Here is a 19,703-nt window from a genome sequence, read left to right as displayed (position 1 = left end):
ATATATGTTCTTTTTTTTTTTAATTTTAGTTGTCTGTTTTGATGCCAAGATAAACTTTGATGACAACGCAGAATTCCGGCAGAAGGACATATTTGCTATGGATGACAGATCAGAAAATGAGCCCATTGAAAATGAAGCTGCCAGATATGATCTGAAATACATAGGACTGGATGGGAATATTGCTTGCTTTGGTAAGAAATCAGTTATATCAAGAGAATGATTTGTGTATTTTTGCAGAATTTAGGAAGTACTGATTTCTGAAATGTTATTTCCTAATAGCAAGTAAACATAAGATATTTTTATACTCAAAAGTCTTATGAAACAATTCATAGTTTCTTTTCAAAGTTTATTTTGGTCAATGGTCACTGGTTTAAGCAGGGTTCCTCAACTCTGGCACTGTTGACATTTTAGGTGGGATAATTCTTTGCTGTGGGGGTTGTCTTGTGTATTGTAAGGTATTCAGCAGTATCCCTGGCCTTTAGTGCCGCTATCACCCTCTACTTATGACAACCAAAGTGTCTCCAAACATTCTAGAGTATCTCCTGATAGGCAAAGCACAGCAGCAACAGCTGAGAATTAGTATTTTAAAGCATCTCAGTTAAGCCTAGCTTAATAAAAACTGGAACCTTTGCTACTCCAGGCAATGTTAATATGGTAGGAACTATTCTGAGATTTGGATTCAGATAAAATTACTTTTTCAGAGGAAATAGAAGAGAACATAGACTTTAATCATTATTCTCAAGTTTCAGCTTCTTTGATAACCAAATGATAAAGTGCTTAATCCATTACACCAGTTTATTAATAAAACAGTTGATTTTATCATACTTATTTAAATTTGTGAAAATGGCTTAGTCAGTTGATGTAAGAATGGTTCTATAGAGGCAACATAATTTTTGTTATTTTCCACAGCTTATAGTATTGAGATTTATACGCTTCTGTCTTATTTTGGAACTAATTTATTGCACTAGAAACTGAGGTCTTAATTTTAATGGAATTAAAATAAGAATGATTTGTAGCTCATTAGACCAATAGTATTATTCAGAACAGAACAGACCTAATCTAGTAGTCCGCCATTCAATACAATAAAAATGACATCTAATTACAAGTGTTACCAAACACTCTTGCTTTGTATTGGAGCAATAGCTGGAATATACCACATTACTCACATCATTCTGATCTTGACAAGCTAATGTGTTCTCAATATTTTTAGGTATTTAGGAAGGAGAAAGATATAATAGTGTATTTAGAACAAAGTAAATACAGATTCTTTGTAGCCTCTGTATTAGTGTGCATGATTTGACCAAGTTAGCCAACACATTTTAAATTGCTTTAAGATCCTATATAAACCATTTTCTTTTAGTTGACTCCTAAATAATTAAATTAGTCACAGTTTGACTGCCTGCAGAATTCAAAGGTCAGAAAAAAAAAAAATGAAGGGTACTTCACCTTAAGAGTTTCTGCTAAGTTCAGAAGATATTCTTTTCTTTCCTTCCTCCCACTCCCCTCCCCTCCCCTCCCTACTTCCCTCCCTTTCATTTTCTAACATGAGGAAAGTAATTCTATATAATTAAGCATAAGAAACAAAAGAAGTACAATTGATGAATAAAGCTTAATTATGGAAAATAAGAATTTCAGTGTAAAAACACTACTTGGTTTTTAAAGAAAAGCTCCTAAGATGTTAGCACATGTTGGTTCTAGTTTTAATAATCAGGTTACTAGTGAACATTTTTAATATTATGTTGAAAAAATAACAAGGGGATAGGAATGTTGTCTTGAGCTGTGTTTGTTCATTTGTTTTCTGACTTTATCCTGATGACATGTAAACACAGGTGGTTGCACTCAGTGTAAAAATGGGGGGACCCTGTTGAAGTCGGGATGCCCATGGTTCCGCTGCAGAGGGATGCCACGTTCAAAGGACATATTCTCAGCAAACATGAAATTAAAAGAATTCCATTTTTAATTCTCTTAAAGGATATTAAAAGAACATAAGTCATTGGCCCTCGTTGCTTTTCATAGCTTTTTCTCTCTTTTCTGATTCTCTTGAACTCTGTACTTTCCAGAACCTAAAACTCTCTCCTCCATTACTAACTAGCCCAAGTTGATAACTTATTTAAACTCTTCTCCTTTCAGTTTCCCAGATTGATTTAACTTTTCAGTAAATGTGTCACCCCATTTCAAGTTCTTTTTTTGTTATTCTTTGTCCATACATTTTCTGAATCCTTATCCTAAAAGTCTGTGAATTTACCTGATTGAATAGAATTCCAAACAGGGCAGAAATTGGCCCGTTATGACAAGATTCTCATTAGCCATACAGTGTAGAAAAAAAGTTTGTGCTCCATTTGATGTTGCTAAATTTATCCTGTCTTGTGTGCCATTTGCATTTTACAGTGAATGGTGCTGGACTTGCCATGGCTACTTGTGATATCATTTTCCTGAATGGTGGGAAGCCAGCTAACTTCTTGGATCTTGGTGGTGGCGTGAAGGAAACGCAAGTATATCAAGCCTTCAAATTGCTCACAGCTGATCCTAAGGTAACCTCTCTTTGTTGGGAGGTTGCATATTGTTCTGATTTCTCACCGTCAAAAATGACCTTGTTCCTGCCGCTAGGCATTAATTAAGTCAACACACGTACTATGCAGTCCCAGACTCAATTTTTGCGTTATATTCCATTGGGATACCTGATGATTTAACTCATTTTGGGTGAAAGGCTCATAAATGCTCTTAGGATTTTACTTCGGAGGCTGTGCTTTAAAAGTTCTAGAAGGTGGCAAGGAGTAAAAAAGGTGTAGTGCACTGAACAATGAAACATTGGTTGGCATGAAACATTATTTGGATAATTTATGCTGAAGCAATTAGTCCTACACTTATATGACTTAGAAAGACTAGCTCTTGGATTCCTTCCATAGAGTTGTTGATCATATGATACTACTGCATCATATGATTGGACACAGAAGAAAATTACAGGATTATATTGTCATATATCTCTGGAAAATAATGACCTCACCTCCTCTGTATGCTTTTTTATTTTCATCTCTGACAGTTGCATATGTTATAGTTTGCATATATGCTCTAAGTAGTAAATAATGTTGCTTTATTTGCATCTTCTCTTAACTAGAATGTAGCTATCATACCCATGTTGGGTGCACAGTCGATATTCAGTAAACATGTAATCAGTCTAAATACCAGTATGTCTTGTTTCCATTTGAGGTACTTGCTTGTCTATGATGACAAAGTTTTGGTGGATATTTATTATGTACAGAAGACTAAATTCTTGTTGAATGTATCATCTAATGCTCATAAGAGTTCTGTGAGGTAGTGTATACGCCACAGCCATTTCATTTTAAACTTTATTTGAGAGTCATTATTTTGATACTGTTAGAGTATCTAATATATTCTGTTGGATCTTGATATATATAAAGACATAGGAAATCTGAACCAATCACTAAGAATATCATGAATGAAAAAAATACCCAGATTTTTTTTAAAGAAATGTAATCTGAACTTAATATGGAAACTTCCCATTAATAAATATAATGGCAATAGCCTTTTTGGGTATACATGTACAAAATTTTGTCCTTTATTAGTAGTGTAATATGCTTGTCTCTTTCCATTATGACTTATGTGGTGGTAAACTTGTTTTTGCTAAGATTTTTCTTTCTGAATCACAACATAAATGGTGAGGTATTATTAGTTGCTTGTCTTCAGTTCTCCAATGCTCTTGAGGAATAGCCAAGTCATAGAAGTCCAAAGTCACCCAGCCACGGGGAAGGTGTTTGGATTTGATTTTCCTGTTTACATAAGCACCTTGTTTTCATTAAGTAGAAACATTATCAGAGCTTCTCTAATTACTTATTAATTCATATATTTCTTCTTACTCCTTTCTAAGGGAAGAATCATTTTCCTCCCAGTGATTTGCAAACCACTTGACATCTGTAAATACCATGGACGTAACACACAGCTCTTTAAATTACTTGAACGACAAAGTACCCAGAGGACAGACAACTGTAATAAAGTACTGAATTTTTAATGTCTACTGAAATTTAGTGTTAAGAATAATCAAGAATCATCAAGGGATTAAATCTACCAGGACAATCATTGCATTTAAAAAAAATCTCTTCTTAGTGGTGGATCCTGTATTTTAATTTTGTAAAAAATATAGGAGGGGAATGAAAAATAACTTGCAGAGCCATTTTTTAAAAACTATCTCATCAAAAATTTTGACTTCACCTTATGGAATATTTTCAAATGCTTGTGGTATTTAAACTTTGTTGAGATTGGCTGTCATCTTAGGTGGAAAAAGGTATGTGGGAGTTGTTTTTCTCATGCTATATCAGGAAAATGAATGCAGACCTCATCTCACAGTACATTTTCCAAATCTTGAAACTTCAAAGCCAGTTAAAAAGCATAGAAATGTAAGGGGTATTTTCAATTCTGGCATTGTTTCACAGATTTCAGAGAACAGAGGCTAAAAAATAGTATAGATGAATTGATTTGCTTTTGCAAGGGAACTGGTTGTAGTTCTGGCAGTAATTATTTAAAGTAGAGCCCTCTTCCTGCCCAGAAGTAGATTCCCAAGAGCCCAAACCTAATTATTTCAAAGGTATTGATTTTCTTGTTAGATACAAGGATTAGTCTAGCTGAATGCACTGAAAATCAAAATTACAACAGCATGTTGTTGTGATACTTAAATCAACTGATACTAACAACTATTTGTTTGCTGTATGTATGAGCTAATTCCATTGATCAAATAGTAAACATCATCATTCAAGGAAAATATTATGAATTGACATATATTTTCACTCACAATGTCAGCCATAGAGTAGGAACTTATATTTATTTTGCTTGATTGTTAGCCCAAATGCCGATTTTCACTGGGAATTAATACAGGTGCCTTGATCACTAGGGTTGCTTATTTGTTTGTAATACATATGAAATGGAATTTCTCTGTCAAACTGCTTATAACAAAAGTCTTTTCAAGATAGTTCACATACTAAATTAGATTCACGTGAAATGTATTTTATATTTTATAATTCTCTTATTTTCCAGCTGGGCTTGAGATGAGAGAGAGGTAATAGAGTTTGTTTTGCTGGTAGTAGAATAGATCTTATCTTACCTTCATAATTTTTAACATACAGAATTCTAAACACTAGCATTCTTAAAATCATATAGTAAAACTAATATAAAATAGGAAATATAAGAAGAGTTTTGTGATCTGTAAAGAATTTGAGCACATTTAGAAGAAAAACTACTAAGGAATGTTATCCTTAGGTTTTTGTTTTCCTAAATTATACTTTGGCTTTTATTTCTAATTTTAAACTTAGAATTCCAAAGCTGTAGAAAATGAGTTGCAACAACATCTGGAGTATGTAAAACATTTTGCATAAATGAATAAAACGAAAAACAGTTGACATGAATCTCAATAGTAACCCTAACTCTATTAGCCACAGTTAAGCAAATCTGTTGTCCTCTGTAGACCTGATTTTGCAGAGCAGTGGTATATGATTGGCGTTAGTGAAGCCAGCTCACTTGGTTTGACTGTACTTCCTCATTTAGATCCAACTGAGAGTCATGTTTTTAAAGTCCTTTGAATGTCCAGGAAGAAATGTGCTACAGAAGCACCAGTGCTAGTTTAAAAAGGAAGTGATTCTTTGTGGGCTCTGGTGCCAAATTGCCTGGGCTCTAATCTGTCTTTACCACTTAGCGATTTTAGGACTTTGGGCATATTATGTAACTTCTATGTACCTCAATTCTCTCTTTTATAAAATGGAGATAACCGTAGTACTTAACTACTTCAGAGGATTGCTTTATTACATGAATTGAGATAAACACACATATTCCCCATCTAGAGGAGTGATAATTTCATATGATAGTATCATTTAAAAATTTCAGTGAAATTTTATTAATATATATTCATACCTCAGTACTCGTTGGCTTCAGAACTCATCAAACCCTGTACTTGTCTCATTTGGACAAGAAAAAATAATGTTTCAGCACTTGGCGCTTGCTCTGGACTTGTAGCACTTGCTAGAGCTTGTATGAGTCGCGTCGCCACCCTGCAAGAGAAAATGCTTCATTTGTTGCTTGAAAAATTTTCCTCACTTGTCAGAAGTTCTGCAGTTAATTAATGATGAGCACTGAGGTATCATTGTGTAACCTATGTATCAGACACTGTACAGATCATATCAGTATGTAGCTTGATGAATTATCACAGAATAGATGCACCTATGCATCCTCCAGTCAAATTGAGAAATAGAATATGATCAATGTATGGACATTCATGAATGTTTGTGTTTCCCCAAAATTCATATGTTGAAATCCCATCCCCCAATATGATTGTATTAGGAAGTGGGGCATTTGGAGGTAATTAGATCATGGGGGTAAAGTTCCCATCAATGGGATTAGTACCTTTATAAAAGAGACCCCAATGAGCTCTCTTGCCATTTTCATAATGTGAGGGCACAACTAGAAGTATGTCTTCTGTGTACCAGGAAGGGAGCTCTCACCAAATCCTTAATCTTTTGGTGCTTTGATGTTGAATTTTCCAGCCTCCAGAAATGTGAGTAATAATTGTTTAAGCTACCTGGTGTGTGAGAGCATGATATAGAAGCCTGAACAGTCTAAGACAGCCTCCATTCCAGAAGCCCCTGAACGCTCCCCAGCTCCCATACTTCTCCTACCCATCTTTCTCCCCAAAGTTACCACTACTCTCACTTCTAATATTATAGATTAATCTTGCCTGGTCTTGAGTTTAATATAAATAGAATCACATAATGTATTTATATTCTTCTGTGTTTGCCATCTTTTAGTTAATTTTTATTTGTAAGATTCATCCACATTTTATGTCACAATGATTCACTCACTCTTATTTCCATAGGATATTCTGTTGTATGTCTCTACCAGAACTTTTTTATCTTCTTCTGTTGATAGACATTTATGTTATTCTCAGTTTTGACTATTATAAATGTCGCTATGAACATTCTCGTCCTTTGGTGCACATTTCTGTGGGATATATAGTTGGAACTAAAATTTCTGCATGATAGGGTATGCATATATTCAGCTTGAGTCAAAACTGCCAAACAGTTCACCAGATGTCCCAAATTACACTCAGCCATGTATAGAGGTTACAGTTTCTCTACCCCTTCACCAGCATTTGATAGTCTATCTTTCCAGTTCTAGTCATTCTGGTAGGTTTGTGTTGTGTCCCCTGTGGTTTAATGCCCTTCCCTCATGAATAATGAAGTTGAGCATATTTTCATATATTTATTAGCTATTTTGATATAATTTTTAAACTTCTGTCACCTTGTCTCTAAAGTAGATATGAAAGTAACATCCCAAAGCAATATTTTAAGAATCAGCTGAGATAATATATGCGGAAGTACTTGGCAAATGCTTCTAAAAGCACATGAAAACTTTAGTTTATATAGTATGTTTTGAGTGTCCAATTCTGTTTTCATTTCTAACACTCAGGTTTAGAATTATTGTAACAGTTCAGAATAAATATTCCTCTACAGAAATAGAAGATGTCAAGCAGGTTCACTGACACATGTTACTGCATGTGTTGTTTTTGAAATTGATGAAATGTGTAAACATTCTGTATCTTGCAGTCATTTTCTGTTCAGATAAGGAAGAAAACACAATTTAATGAAAGGAAGGTTAAATTCATGTTAAAAAGAACTACAAAATATCATTTGATATAAATTTGAGAAGAGGCCAAGTCTGTGATATGTGCTTCAAAAAGTCCTTAGAATTTGAGGCCAAGGAAGTAAAACTGCATGTCTTCTTTTCAGTATCAGGTCTATGCAGCTGCCTTAAGTTGTAATAAATGTTTTGGGTTTAACATGCTCTTAATACCTTACATATTGTTAGTTATACATTTAGAGTGTATTTAAATACAAAACACAATCCCCTCTTTTTCTTTTAAATACATGCTTATATCAGAGGCGTGAAACAAAACTCATTTTATTACACACCACATGTATTTGTTAAAATACCTTGTCTGCAAGGGAATGTTTATTTGGGGGAGGTAATATAATTCTTGAGGGATTTATTTCTGAATATAGTGCCCAGCGCTTTACACAACATGAGCATTATTTTTGAAATGACTGCCTTGAATCCCTATTCTTACAGGCCTGTTTGAAAATAAATTTTACTTTCATACAGAGCTGAAAAGATTAAAAGTTCAGGCAGCTATTCTTTATGGTAATAGTCTGCCTTATAGCCTAGTCTGGAAGAATAAAAATGATCTTGAGTCCATGAATATGTTAGCTGTCATTGGCCATTGCGTGCACTTCCTGAGCAACACCATGCATAAGCTCGAGCATGGGAACCCGTCTGCCTGGATCATTCCTCTTCCTTCCTCTGCATTGGTTTTCCTACTGTCATCAGTTCACAAATGTTGATTTTTTCATTTCTTGTCCTGACATCCAGCTGATCCAAATTTCCAGGAATGTCTGCCTCTCCACACCTAACTTACACTTGTTCCATTCTACCTGCCAGTACTTCCCAGTCAGAGTTGGGTCCTGGCAAAGGCCTTTGGTTCTCCATCTCATACGTGATCAGCATGTCTGATGGCTACGACATTTTCAAAGCATACCTAATGTAACACTCTAAATATGTTGTCATGCTTCTTGATAACACACTGTCAGAAATAAATAAAAATAAGGTTTTTACTATGTGCTCTGCTTCTCAAAATTCAAATTTTAACATGCTTTATTTTGTTTCATGGTAAGCGATTTAAAGAATTTAACAGTTTTTTGGATATGTTAGTAAATTTTGTTATTAGTCCCAACATGCTTAATAATTGATTATGAATTCTGTATGGAGAATCCTTTTTAAACTGTTAAAGAGATGTGAACCACTAATCAAATTATAATGTAATTATTATTATTATTAGAAGAGATAGTGTTTGTTTTTTTCTCCTGATGTAACTACAGTGAGAAAGTGATTGAACAGCTTTGAACTGTGAAGGTCTCTGATGCTTCTCTGCAGTGGTGAGCTGTAGGCTGGAGAGATGAGCCCCAGTGGACTAAGAACATTGCAGACACTGTGGATCCTCTTCCCTCCCTGTGCACTTCCCCCAACCACTGCCAGAGAACTGGGACTTAGGAGTAACTGTTACATTCTAAAATGAGCAACATGCCCATTTGGGCATACTGAAGAAATTGGCTTGATTCAATAATGGTTTGCTAAATAATTTTTTATCTTTGTTTTAAGGTATTTTATGAAACAATCCCTTTTTTCATAATTATTAAATCAGGGAAGCATAAAACAGAGATGAGCATAAAAACAAATCAAATTATACATGCATCCACTTTTAAAATGAATACGGAGTGCAAATATAGTATTTTGGCAAAACTAGCATCAATATAATTGACATTTGTATATAGTCTACTCTTTTCACATTTGATAGCCCTTTTTGTCTGTCCTTGTGTGGTTCTCTACACCTTTAGTGGCTGAAAAGGATTCACTTGTATGGATTCACTTGTATGGATTCATTTGTAAACTTATTTATAAATAAATAAGTTTATTTAACCAGTCCTCTACTATTTGGTATTTAGAATGTTTTCAACCTAAAAGAGTGTAAGCCTTTTTGTACTAATAACTTTGCATCCTGATTTAAAATAAGATGAATGTTGTGATTTGAAGTAATATGTTCCTCTCGTTATTAATAAGATCCATAGATCATTTCCAAGGAATGTTTTTTGAAGTATTGAAGGAATCTTATTGTAACCTAATGTGTGGTTTTTCAACCAGTATTTTGAATACTGTTGGTCCTTATTATCTGCTGTTTCCATTTGAAGATGTGCTTGTGTGCTAAACTTTATTTGTAACTCCCAAATCAACACTCCCATTGCTTTCTCAATCATTTGTGGAAGTGCTCAGGGCAGTGAAAATTGTACTTCACATACTGTTTCCAGCAGAAGCCAGAGGAGGCAGCCTCTTTCTGCTTGTTTCAGCTCTCATACTAGAAACAAGTGTCACTACTGCCATCTGTTTAGAGCCACATTTGTGTCCTTTCTAGTATGTGAATTTGCTGTTAAAAATGGCCCCATGCATAGTATTAAAGTACTGTCTAGAGTAATGTGCCTTACAGAGAAAATACCAAAGTTTTGTTCAGGCATGATTTATAGTGCTACTGGCCATAAGTTCAGTGTTAATGAACCAACAATGAATATTAAATAAAATGACCTTAAATAGAAACACACATCAAACAGAGTTATGTATTGATCAGTTGACAAAAATGTTGTAATCAGAGGCTCCCAGGAACCTAACCCTCTATTTCCCCTAGGCACAATGGTTCAATATTCATAAATTCATTATTTGTGGTAACTTTATAGAATCTAACTCCAGATAATGAGAATTGCCCAAATAATGTTTTAGATAATTGTGGACCACTCTTAAAGATTCTATGATAGAGACACTTATTTTATCTAAGGAGAGGACAGTCAGGAACCCACTAGCCGGAAAGTGAAGTAAAAACTCTTTTTATAATTTGCATTTTATGTTATTTTGAATATAAGAGCCCTCAGAATGTATCAGTAATAGCATTTTAGACATACTGCCTTTATACTTATAGATTAAATAAAGAAACCTTGAGAAAATTTTAATTTAGCTTTTCATTTTTTCAATTAAGAATTTCATTGCACATTTTGAGCTCTTTATGCTTTTCGAAAATTTCCTTTATATTTAAAAAATTGACTTTTTTCGCACTTACACACTTATATTCCCTATTAAAAGTATGAGATTTAAAAAGAAATTGTTCCTTTCTTCCCATAACACAACTGCTATTTATAATTTTGTTAAATTTTCTCCTAGGATTATCTATGTGTATCTTGTTTATAAGAATATAGTTAGAATGCCCTTTCTTTGATGGCTTTTTTTAAAATTCAATGTTGCATAATAAACATCTTTCCATGTTGTTAGCTGGTTTCCCTGAGCATCAGTTTCATTAACAGTATTAATAATGGGCAGTTTTAAAGGCACCTTGTTATTTAGGTTATTTAAAGAAAATCAGTATTTAAAATCTCCCTCAAAAAGTGAGTGAATTTTGTAAATCAGATTTGCTAAAGCAGTGTACAGTATAGTTAAACAAATGCAGTACTAATGAGTATGAAAAGCTTTGTGCTATAAAACAAATTTTATGCATTTACTAACTCAATGGACTGCTAATCTGAGTGTGTTTTATTTATCTCAGGCTTAATGCTGAGTTGTTTATTAATATCTGATAAAGTCATTCTTAATTGCCTGGACTTTGAAGTACCTAAGAATCCCAGAGGTGACCTAGTGTCTCTTCCTGTCTTCTCAGTTCAGTATCTTTCTGATATAATCAGTTTAATGAGAGAGAAGTCTAGATTGAGAATTGCTGGAGGGAGGAAAATAAACTGACCTTAACCTTTATTTTTCCATGCTCTCTCTTTCCAGGATTCTTCAACTGAATTATTTTACTAAAGGATTCCATAAGAATTATTGGTTTCTATATATATTCTCTGACATTCCAGGCAAACTTCTACAATAGGTGTCATTTTAATCTTTATAACCCTCCACAGATGTCTTCTTGGTGATAATTTGTCTGTAATTACCTTTATATGTGATATTTACAATTTAGAGTCCTTACCACTTAAGTCTTCTTTATTCATTTACTTCTCTTTTTACATTCTATAACATTACCTTGAAATTCTTTTGTTGTTTTTTTTTTTCTCCCACATATTGTTACCTTTTCAGTAAACATTCCATTTGCTTCATAGTCTGTAAAAATACCTAAAGGTACAGGCTTTCCTTGAGTTGTTTTTTTCAATCCATGTTTTTGTTTTGTTAAACTATCATTATATACCTCATGATTTCTAGCCACTCTGATGGTGCAGGAAACATAGTAGGTTTTCTAAAAATGTGTTTTTAAAACAAATTAATATTGACAGTATACATTTCTATATATACATTAAAATCCCGATGAATGTTGACAGCCAAGAAGAAAATCATAATAAGTCACAGTTGTCCTTCTGAAACAATGTGTTTCCTGGGCCAGCTGTGAATGCCATGTGTTTGCAAAGACTTTTATGGGATAGAACAGCCTGGTAGGGACCATACAAAGACTGGAACTAGACTTGTACCTCAGGGTCAAAGAAGCAATGGAGGGAAGGACCTCTTTGCAGAATGTGGCCTGAAGTCCTATCCAGCAGCCACACACAGTCGCTACAGGTAACAGTAGGTTAAACGGGGAGAATTATGAGAGTGCAGAGGGCTGTTATCTGAAAGCATCATGTTAGTAGCAGACAGCAAGAGTGCAAGTATAAGGAGGCCATTCTTAAATCATACGTAGAGAATACAGAGCTTGCTGTAAGCTTGGTTCTATGAAGAATGGAGTACCAGGCAAATAAACAAGGAAGGGACTCAAATTTAGGTACAAGTCAGTGTGTCAAACAAGAGGTAGAAGAGGCTCGTTCCACAGCAAAAATGACTTTATTGGTGGGTTTCCCAGTTTTTGGGGGGCAGCCCCTTGAAGAAGTTAGGACTAGTTCTCCAGACCACAGAATGACTGAGCTGGACAGAAAGCCATGGAGAAACAGCCGAATGAGAATATAATAGGTGTCTAGATCCCAGGCATTCCTCTAGGCACTGAGGATAAAGCAGGGAGGGAAGTAGCCTTGCTGTTTTTGAGCTGCCAGTTTTTGAGAAGGAAGATAGATAGTTAAGCTGAAGAGTAGATAAATACATAATATGAAACAAATATCTAATGTATTGGGTAGTGATATTTGTTATGTTGCAAAATAAAATGGAGTGGAGGGGTGGTTTGCTGAGAATGGCAGAGACTTGTTATTTTTGGTAGGTTTGCCCTTGAAGTTTGGCTGATAAGTTTACCTTGGAAAAAGAAATATAGCTGTCCCAAGATTTGGAGTTTGGGTTTGTGGGCAATGATGTGCATGCCACCAAAGAGGGAATCTGTCCAACAGCTACTCCCTTTTGGAGCTGTCCTCCTTCCTTTGTCTTTACTCACTGCTTAAAGACGGAATCTTGCTGGTTGTATTATGGACCTAAAGGTTTTTTTTTTTTTCCCCCACTTGAAAAGCTTTTGCTGCAACTTTACTAATTTCAGTGGCAACTCTCTTGCAATTAGATGTCCTTTCTGAACCTTGGTGGATATTTTATCTACATACTCAGAACTGTCTCCTGGGGATGCTCTATTACAACCTTTGAGGTCTTATGAAATGGAGCACTTCGAACACACATATTAGTTAACATTTCCAAAAGGCAACTGACACAAATCTGAGTTAATTATTTTTCTTCCAGCTTATCTGTGAGTTCTTCCATTAATCGTTACCTGTAAGCATTCTGGACGCATCGCTTTTACTCAGTGAGAACTGTGGTAGAATATTTTTAAGCAATGTTTAGGTGTCTGCTCTAATACTAGGGGTCATAAACAGTGAACAGAAAATCCATTTGGAGTTTTAACCCTTGAATTTCTCAATTTCACTTGCTGGTTAATGCCAAACAGTACATTTTCCTAAGAAGGAGACATTAGTGACTTTGAATCTCCACTGTGTCATTGTGATTCAAGAATGTTGGCATTCGGGTGGCAGGTGGGAGGTAAAATGCCCCTCTCATATTGTATTTAGATTGTTTGATATTTTCCTGTGTTTTATAACCTGTGATTAGTTATTGCATTTTATGAGTGGAGTTTCTTCTCCATAAAGCTGGACTACCAAGTAGTTTATCCAAACGCCAACAGTGCTGTCCAAATTCCAAAGAGGTGTTTGATAATCAAATGAGGAGAGTGAAAGAAGCAAAAGTAAAAAATACAAAAGCAAAGAAATGTGAAAAGAGACCTTTTCCTGAAAGGATAAATTCTGTGATTTTGTTTTCCTATCCAAGTACAATCTTAAAAGCACTGCCTATTGAAAATTGACACCAATTTATCAAAATGCAAAGTAACTTTTTAAAAAATTTTATTTTTGGGGGTAACATTGGTTCATAAAATTACGTTGTTTTCTAGTGTACAATTCTATAATACATCATCTGCATCACATGGTATTGTGAGTTCACCGACCAAAGTCAAGACTCTTTCTTTCACCTTTTATCCTCTTTACCCTCTTCTACCTCCCCGACCCCAATTTCCCTCTGGTATTCACCATATTCTTGTCTGAGTCTATGAGTTTTCCTTAAACCCTTCACCTTTGTTGCCCAGTCCCCAAACGCCCTCCCATTTGACAGCTGTCAGCCTGTTCTCTGTGTCTTTGAGTCTCTTTCTATTTGTTTGTTTATTTTGTTCATTAGATTTCACATATAAGTGAAATCATATGGTGCTTGTCTTTCTCGAACTGGCTTATTTCTCTTAACATAATGCTCTCAAGTTCCATCCATGCTGTTGCAGCCAAAGCTGTTGCTGTTGCAAAAGAAAAGAATTCTTTTTCTTTTTTTGAAATGTCCAAATAGTATTCCATTGTGTAAATGTACCACAGCTTTTTTTAACTACTCATCTACTGATGGTACTTGGGCTGCTTCCAGATATTGGGTATTGTAAATAATGCTGTAGTGGTCATAGTGGTGGGTATATTCTTTCAAATTAGTGTTTCATGTTTCTTTGGATGTATTTCCAGAAGTGGAATCACTGGGTCATAAGGCAGATCCATTTTTTATTTTTTGAGGAAACTCCATACTGCTTTCCATAGTGGCTGCACCAATCTGCATTTACACCATAGTTCAGGAGGGTCCCTTTTTCTCCACATCCTTGCTAGCATTTGTTGTTTGTTGATTTATGGATGGTAGCCATTCTGACAGGTATAAGGTGGTATCTCATTGTGTTTTTAATTTGCACTTCACTGATAATTAGTGATGTTGAGCATCTTTTCATACATTTATTGGCTATCTCTCTGTATGTCCTCTTTGGAGAAGTGTCTATAGGTCCTTTGCCCATTTTTATTGAATTGTTTTTGTTGCTGTTTGGTGTTGAGTTGTATAATTCTTTATAAATTTTGGGCATTAACCCCTTATCAGATGCATCATTGGCAGATATGTTCTTCCGTTCAAGTGGGTTGTCTTTTCATTTTGTTGATGGTTTCTTTTGCTGTGCAAAAGCTTTTTAGTTTGATGTAGTCCCATTTGTTAATTTTTTCATTTGTTTCTCTTGCCCGAGGAGATATATCAGATTACTGCTACAAGATATGTCCAAGATTTTACTACATATGTTTTCATCTAGGATTTTTATGGTTTTGAGCATAGCATTTAATTCTTTAATCCATTTTTAGTTTATTCTTGTGTATGGTATAAGAAAGTGGTCTAATTTTATTTCTTTGCACATACCTGATCAATTTACCCAACACCATTTATTGAACAGACTGCCTTTACTCCCATTGTGTTTTCTTTTTTTCCTTTGTCAAATATTAATTGACCATAAAAGTGTGGGTTTATTTCTGGGCTCTTTATTCTGTTTCATTGATCTATATGTCTATTTTTATGCCAGTATCATATTGTTTTGATTACTGTGGCCTTGTAAGTATAGTTCGATATCAGATAGCATGATTCCTCCAAATTTGTTTTTCTTTCTCAAGGTTGCTGTGACTATTGGGGTCTGTTGTGGTTCCATGTAAATTTTTGGCATGTTTTTCTAGTCCTGTGAATTACACCATTGGTATCTTGATAGGAATTGCATTGAATCTACAGATTGCTTTGTGTTGTATGGAAATTTTAATGTTAATTTTTTTTATCCATGAACATAGGATATGCTTCCACTTATTTGTATTTTCTTCAATTTCATTCTTCAGTGTCTTATAATTTTCTGGGTGCAGGTCTTTTACATCCTTGGTTAAATTTTTCTAGGTGTTTTTTTGTTGTAATTGTAAATGGATTGTTTTCTCAGTTTCCTTTTCTGATAGTTCATTAAATGTCACTAATTCCTGGATCTTTATTTTGTATCCTACTAGTTTACTGAATCCATTTATCAGTTCTAGTAGTTTTTTGGTGGAATCTTTATGGTTCTCTATATACACTGTCATGTCATTTGAAAAATATTGGGTTGGCCAGAAAGTCCTTTTAATTTTTTTCCGTAAAATAAAAGACACACTTTTCACTTTCACCAGTAACTTTATTGATTTGGATATTTTGAATATGCCATCTATCTCCTGCTATTGGCTTCTAGTGAGCAGAGGCCAGGGGTGCTGCTAAGCATCTTCCAATGCATAAGACAGCCCCACAGAAAAGAATTATCTGGTCAAAATATCAGTAGTACAAAGAAACTTCTCAAACAGCTTTTGACACATTCGATCAGTCGTGGCATGTTTTCCATACACTGCACAAGTCTTTTGTTGCACTTCAGTTGTGTTTTTACTCTTCTTGAAATAATAATATGCCAAAAATGTTGCATACCTTCTCCTATTTTTAATATTAAAATGCCTGTGTAAAAATTTACCAATTTTGATATTTTTTTTAAAATGCATGCTGATAGGACAGCTGTCACAGAACAGCCTAACAAAATTGTTTCCAATGAAGTTAAAGACAGCTGTATGCTACTAGAGCCATGGTAGGGAAAAAAACTAAATGAACTTTTTGGCCAATCCAGTATCTCAGATAACAGGACAGAAATAACAGAGGAAAGCCCCATCATCTCCTAACTTCCTCCCCTCGTGCACTCAGCTTGGTTATCTTGCATCCAGCCAACAGTCAACAGATGTTTCTTAATCACCTACTGTGTTGATTTGGTTGAGAGAATGGAAAACCATCCAATATTTTGTGTCATTGGTTTCAGTGAGAGTATACTAATCAGTTTGTTCTGATTTAATCATCTCTTAAAGCAGCAGAAGACATGCCAGACTGACAGACATAGTCTTTCCTAAGCTCAGTTAAGACCCAGTATAAAGCATCTATTATTACATTTCAGTCTCTGGGTCCACAGAGAACATTCCGTGGAGCCTTAATACTCAAAATATGGGCACAGACTGTCAATATTGATGTCTACTTGAAGGCTGTTATAAACGCAGACTCTCAATTCAGTCTCAGACCTATTGAGTCAGAATTTGTGTTTTCGCAGGATCCCCAGAGGTTTCCTATGCATATTGGAGTTTGAGATGCACTGGTCAAGGGCAGGTGTAGGCAAGCTACAAATCATGGCCAAATTCTGCCCAATGGCTATTTTTGTAAATAGAGTTTTATTGGAACAGAGCTTTGCTTAGGTATTTTCTTAATGACCTAAGTCTTTGTGACAGAGACCCGTGGCCCACCGTGTTCTAGAGTAGCAGTGCTCTGAGAGTGGTATTGTGGAGAAGTGCCAGGGATCTGTGGGCCCTTTGTTTTAGGTATGTACTAAGTACAGAAACAGAGTAAGTATCTAGACACTTTTATTGCAAATTGCCATGACATGCAAGTGTAAGATCAATTTTCTAGGACTTCATATTATTTCATTTTACAAAAATATCAGTTGGGGAATTTTTTAAAAATTGATTCTTCACCACAGATTATGTGAGATATATACATAAAAACCAGTATGATAAGTGAATTTGGTTGTGCGTGGTGTCTGCCTCTTGATGCCAAAGTGAACTTTAATGATAATCATATTGTCACATAGTTGTTTGTCACCATGCTCTCCCATGACTCATTCCCTACTTTCTTGAACAATACTTCCCCCATTCCTTGTGATCTTGGTGATGCCTCCTCTCCCTCTCTGTGTTCTCAGTTGGATCATCTTGTCCCCCTCTTGCTCACAGAGCATCCTTACACTTGGGTCATCCCTGACACAGCAGATGGCTTTCAGGGATGACCTCCTGGCAAAGGCCCCATAGTCCAGTCATCAGCTTCCTCCATCTTCCTCCTGAAGCTCATGAAAAAGGTCATGTGCTGCTGGGCTTATGAACTAAAACAGTTTGGCCCAGGAGACTGTACCTTGCCATGTGGGGACAGTCTGGGTCAGATCCAGGAGCAAAGCTGTGTGTGATGGAGACACCCTCAGTCACAGAGCTTCATTCTTATAACCTTGGTTTCTGGAGCTTAGTGGTTCTCAAGGTGCTTAGATCAGCAGGAGTGACATCACCTGGAACCTTTTAGAAATGCAAATTCTTGGGCCTCCTCAAATCTACTGAATCAGAAACTTTGGGGTAGGGTCCAGCAGTCTCTGTCACCCTTTGGGTGACTCTCACATTTGCATAAATTTGAGAATCACTGCTATAGTCCTTTCTGTGGCTTATCCTTCCTTCTGTGAGCTGTTTCAGCATCCTTCTTTCAGGATACTTTTCCCATTCCCTATGATCGTGGTGATGCCATCAAATTTGATGAGAGCCCATTCATTTTTTTTCCTCATTAAGATAGAATTTATATTCTGTCGCTGACAACCTAGCAAATCATGGTTAATATACCATGTGCGTACTCTTCTTATTAAACTGAGAATTTGCCCCAGCATTCTTTTCTGCTGCTTGGTGTCCCAGGCTCAATTCTGTTAACTTATTTTTACTTTTTTCCCATACACTCTACACCCCCATGTATTTTAAGAATTTTATTTCTGTATTTCTATATCAGAATCTCTCCCTGAAACTCAGAGGGACTTTATCAGTTCTAAAGTGACTTTTCAATCCAAATGAGAATTAAGGGTCATCTCCTAGTTAATAGATAAAATTCATTGACTGGGTTTGTCAGTGTTTTTTTCCCTAACAATCAGCTCTCTCCCAGGAACTTTATTTCCCTTCCATCTAAAAATAGAGAACAACAGAAACCGTGTAATTTTCTAGTGACTTTCTATAACTTTATGAAATTATCTTATCTTGAACTCAGTCACTGAGGTAGATTTAATTCAATTTTTGTCCCGATTAAGTCACCATCAAGCTGCTTCTTTTCACAAGAGATTTCCTTCTTGTTACTGTTGTCTGTGCACTTAATCTCTCCTGGTACTCTTCTTCCCTCTCTTGATTTTTAAGTGTTTTGCTGTGATTCAGTCTCCTATTCTTATTTCTAAGTATAACCTGCATTTGTTATCTGGGTACCTTGTGCTATTTAGGAAAAGGCAAGTGGTCAGAGCTTTCAGTACTTGACAAATGTCATGATAAAAAGAGTGTTTCAAGTTGGAAATGTTGAATCACCTTTTATGTTTGGCTAAGAAAATTGATTCATAATGATATGTGACCAAAGGTCTTTATTGAATTTTCTTTAGTATACATGGGGAGTGAAAAATCACTGTTTTTTAAAAATACAGTTTAATGTTTCTTTATCTTGATGGCTCTTTGTCAAACTTTTATAGATTACATTGTGGTCAGAGAATTAGCATATAACTTTTTCTCACTGTTAAACAAATCATCTTTAGGTTAACTACCATTGGGAAATTGAATTTGCATGCTTTTAATTGGTGTGTTCCCCATCCATCTGAGACCTCATTGTGTTTCTTCCACGTCTGAGGTTACAGCATGTGACTGAGTGTTCACATCTCTAGAATATGGTGGGCCAAACAGAAATGGACATGAGCTGGCTTTCATTCCTCTGTGTGGTTTCTGGGTGGCTGTAACTCACTGTAGCAACTACCCACATGAGGGCGAGGCTATGATCTAAAGACAGCTCATAAGGCAACAAATATGTGTATGTAAAATTAACTTTGAAAATCCTGCAAGTTACCTACCCACCTTAGTATCTTTAAGCACCAGGGTCCCAGCATGCAGTGAGATGCTGATCCAGTAAACACTCAGGATAGCAGGGGGATCTCATTCTCTCTCATTCCCTTGTAGACTCATGTCCTGAGA

At 35.5% G+C, this 19,703-nt stretch overlaps 1 protein-coding gene across 1 annotated transcript in view; it reads left to right on the top strand.

Moving 5' to 3' along the window:
- The window catches only part of SUCLG2 (succinate-CoA ligase GDP-forming subunit beta), a 299,815-nt gene that overhangs the window by 165,786 nt on the left and 114,326 nt on the right, over window positions 1–19,703 (top strand). The window contains exons 8-9 of the mRNA XM_054594876.1: window positions 30–191; window positions 2,389–2,531. Coding sequence (XP_054450851.1) covers window positions 30–191; window positions 2,389–2,531 — 305 coding nt within the window. The remainder of the gene's footprint in view (window positions 1–29; window positions 192–2,388; window positions 2,532–19,703) is intronic.

The sequence above is a fragment of the Pteronotus mesoamericanus genome, unplaced genomic scaffold (genome assembly GCF_021234165.1).
Source record: "Pteronotus mesoamericanus isolate MK-2021 breed Mesoamerican mustached bat unplaced genomic scaffold, CSHL_Meso_final scaffold_54, whole genome shotgun sequence".
Taxonomy (NCBI): domain Eukaryota; kingdom Metazoa; phylum Chordata; class Mammalia; order Chiroptera; family Mormoopidae; genus Pteronotus; species Pteronotus mesoamericanus.
Note: the sequence above shows the minus strand (reverse complement) of the source record. Positions and strands in the feature narration are given on the sequence as shown.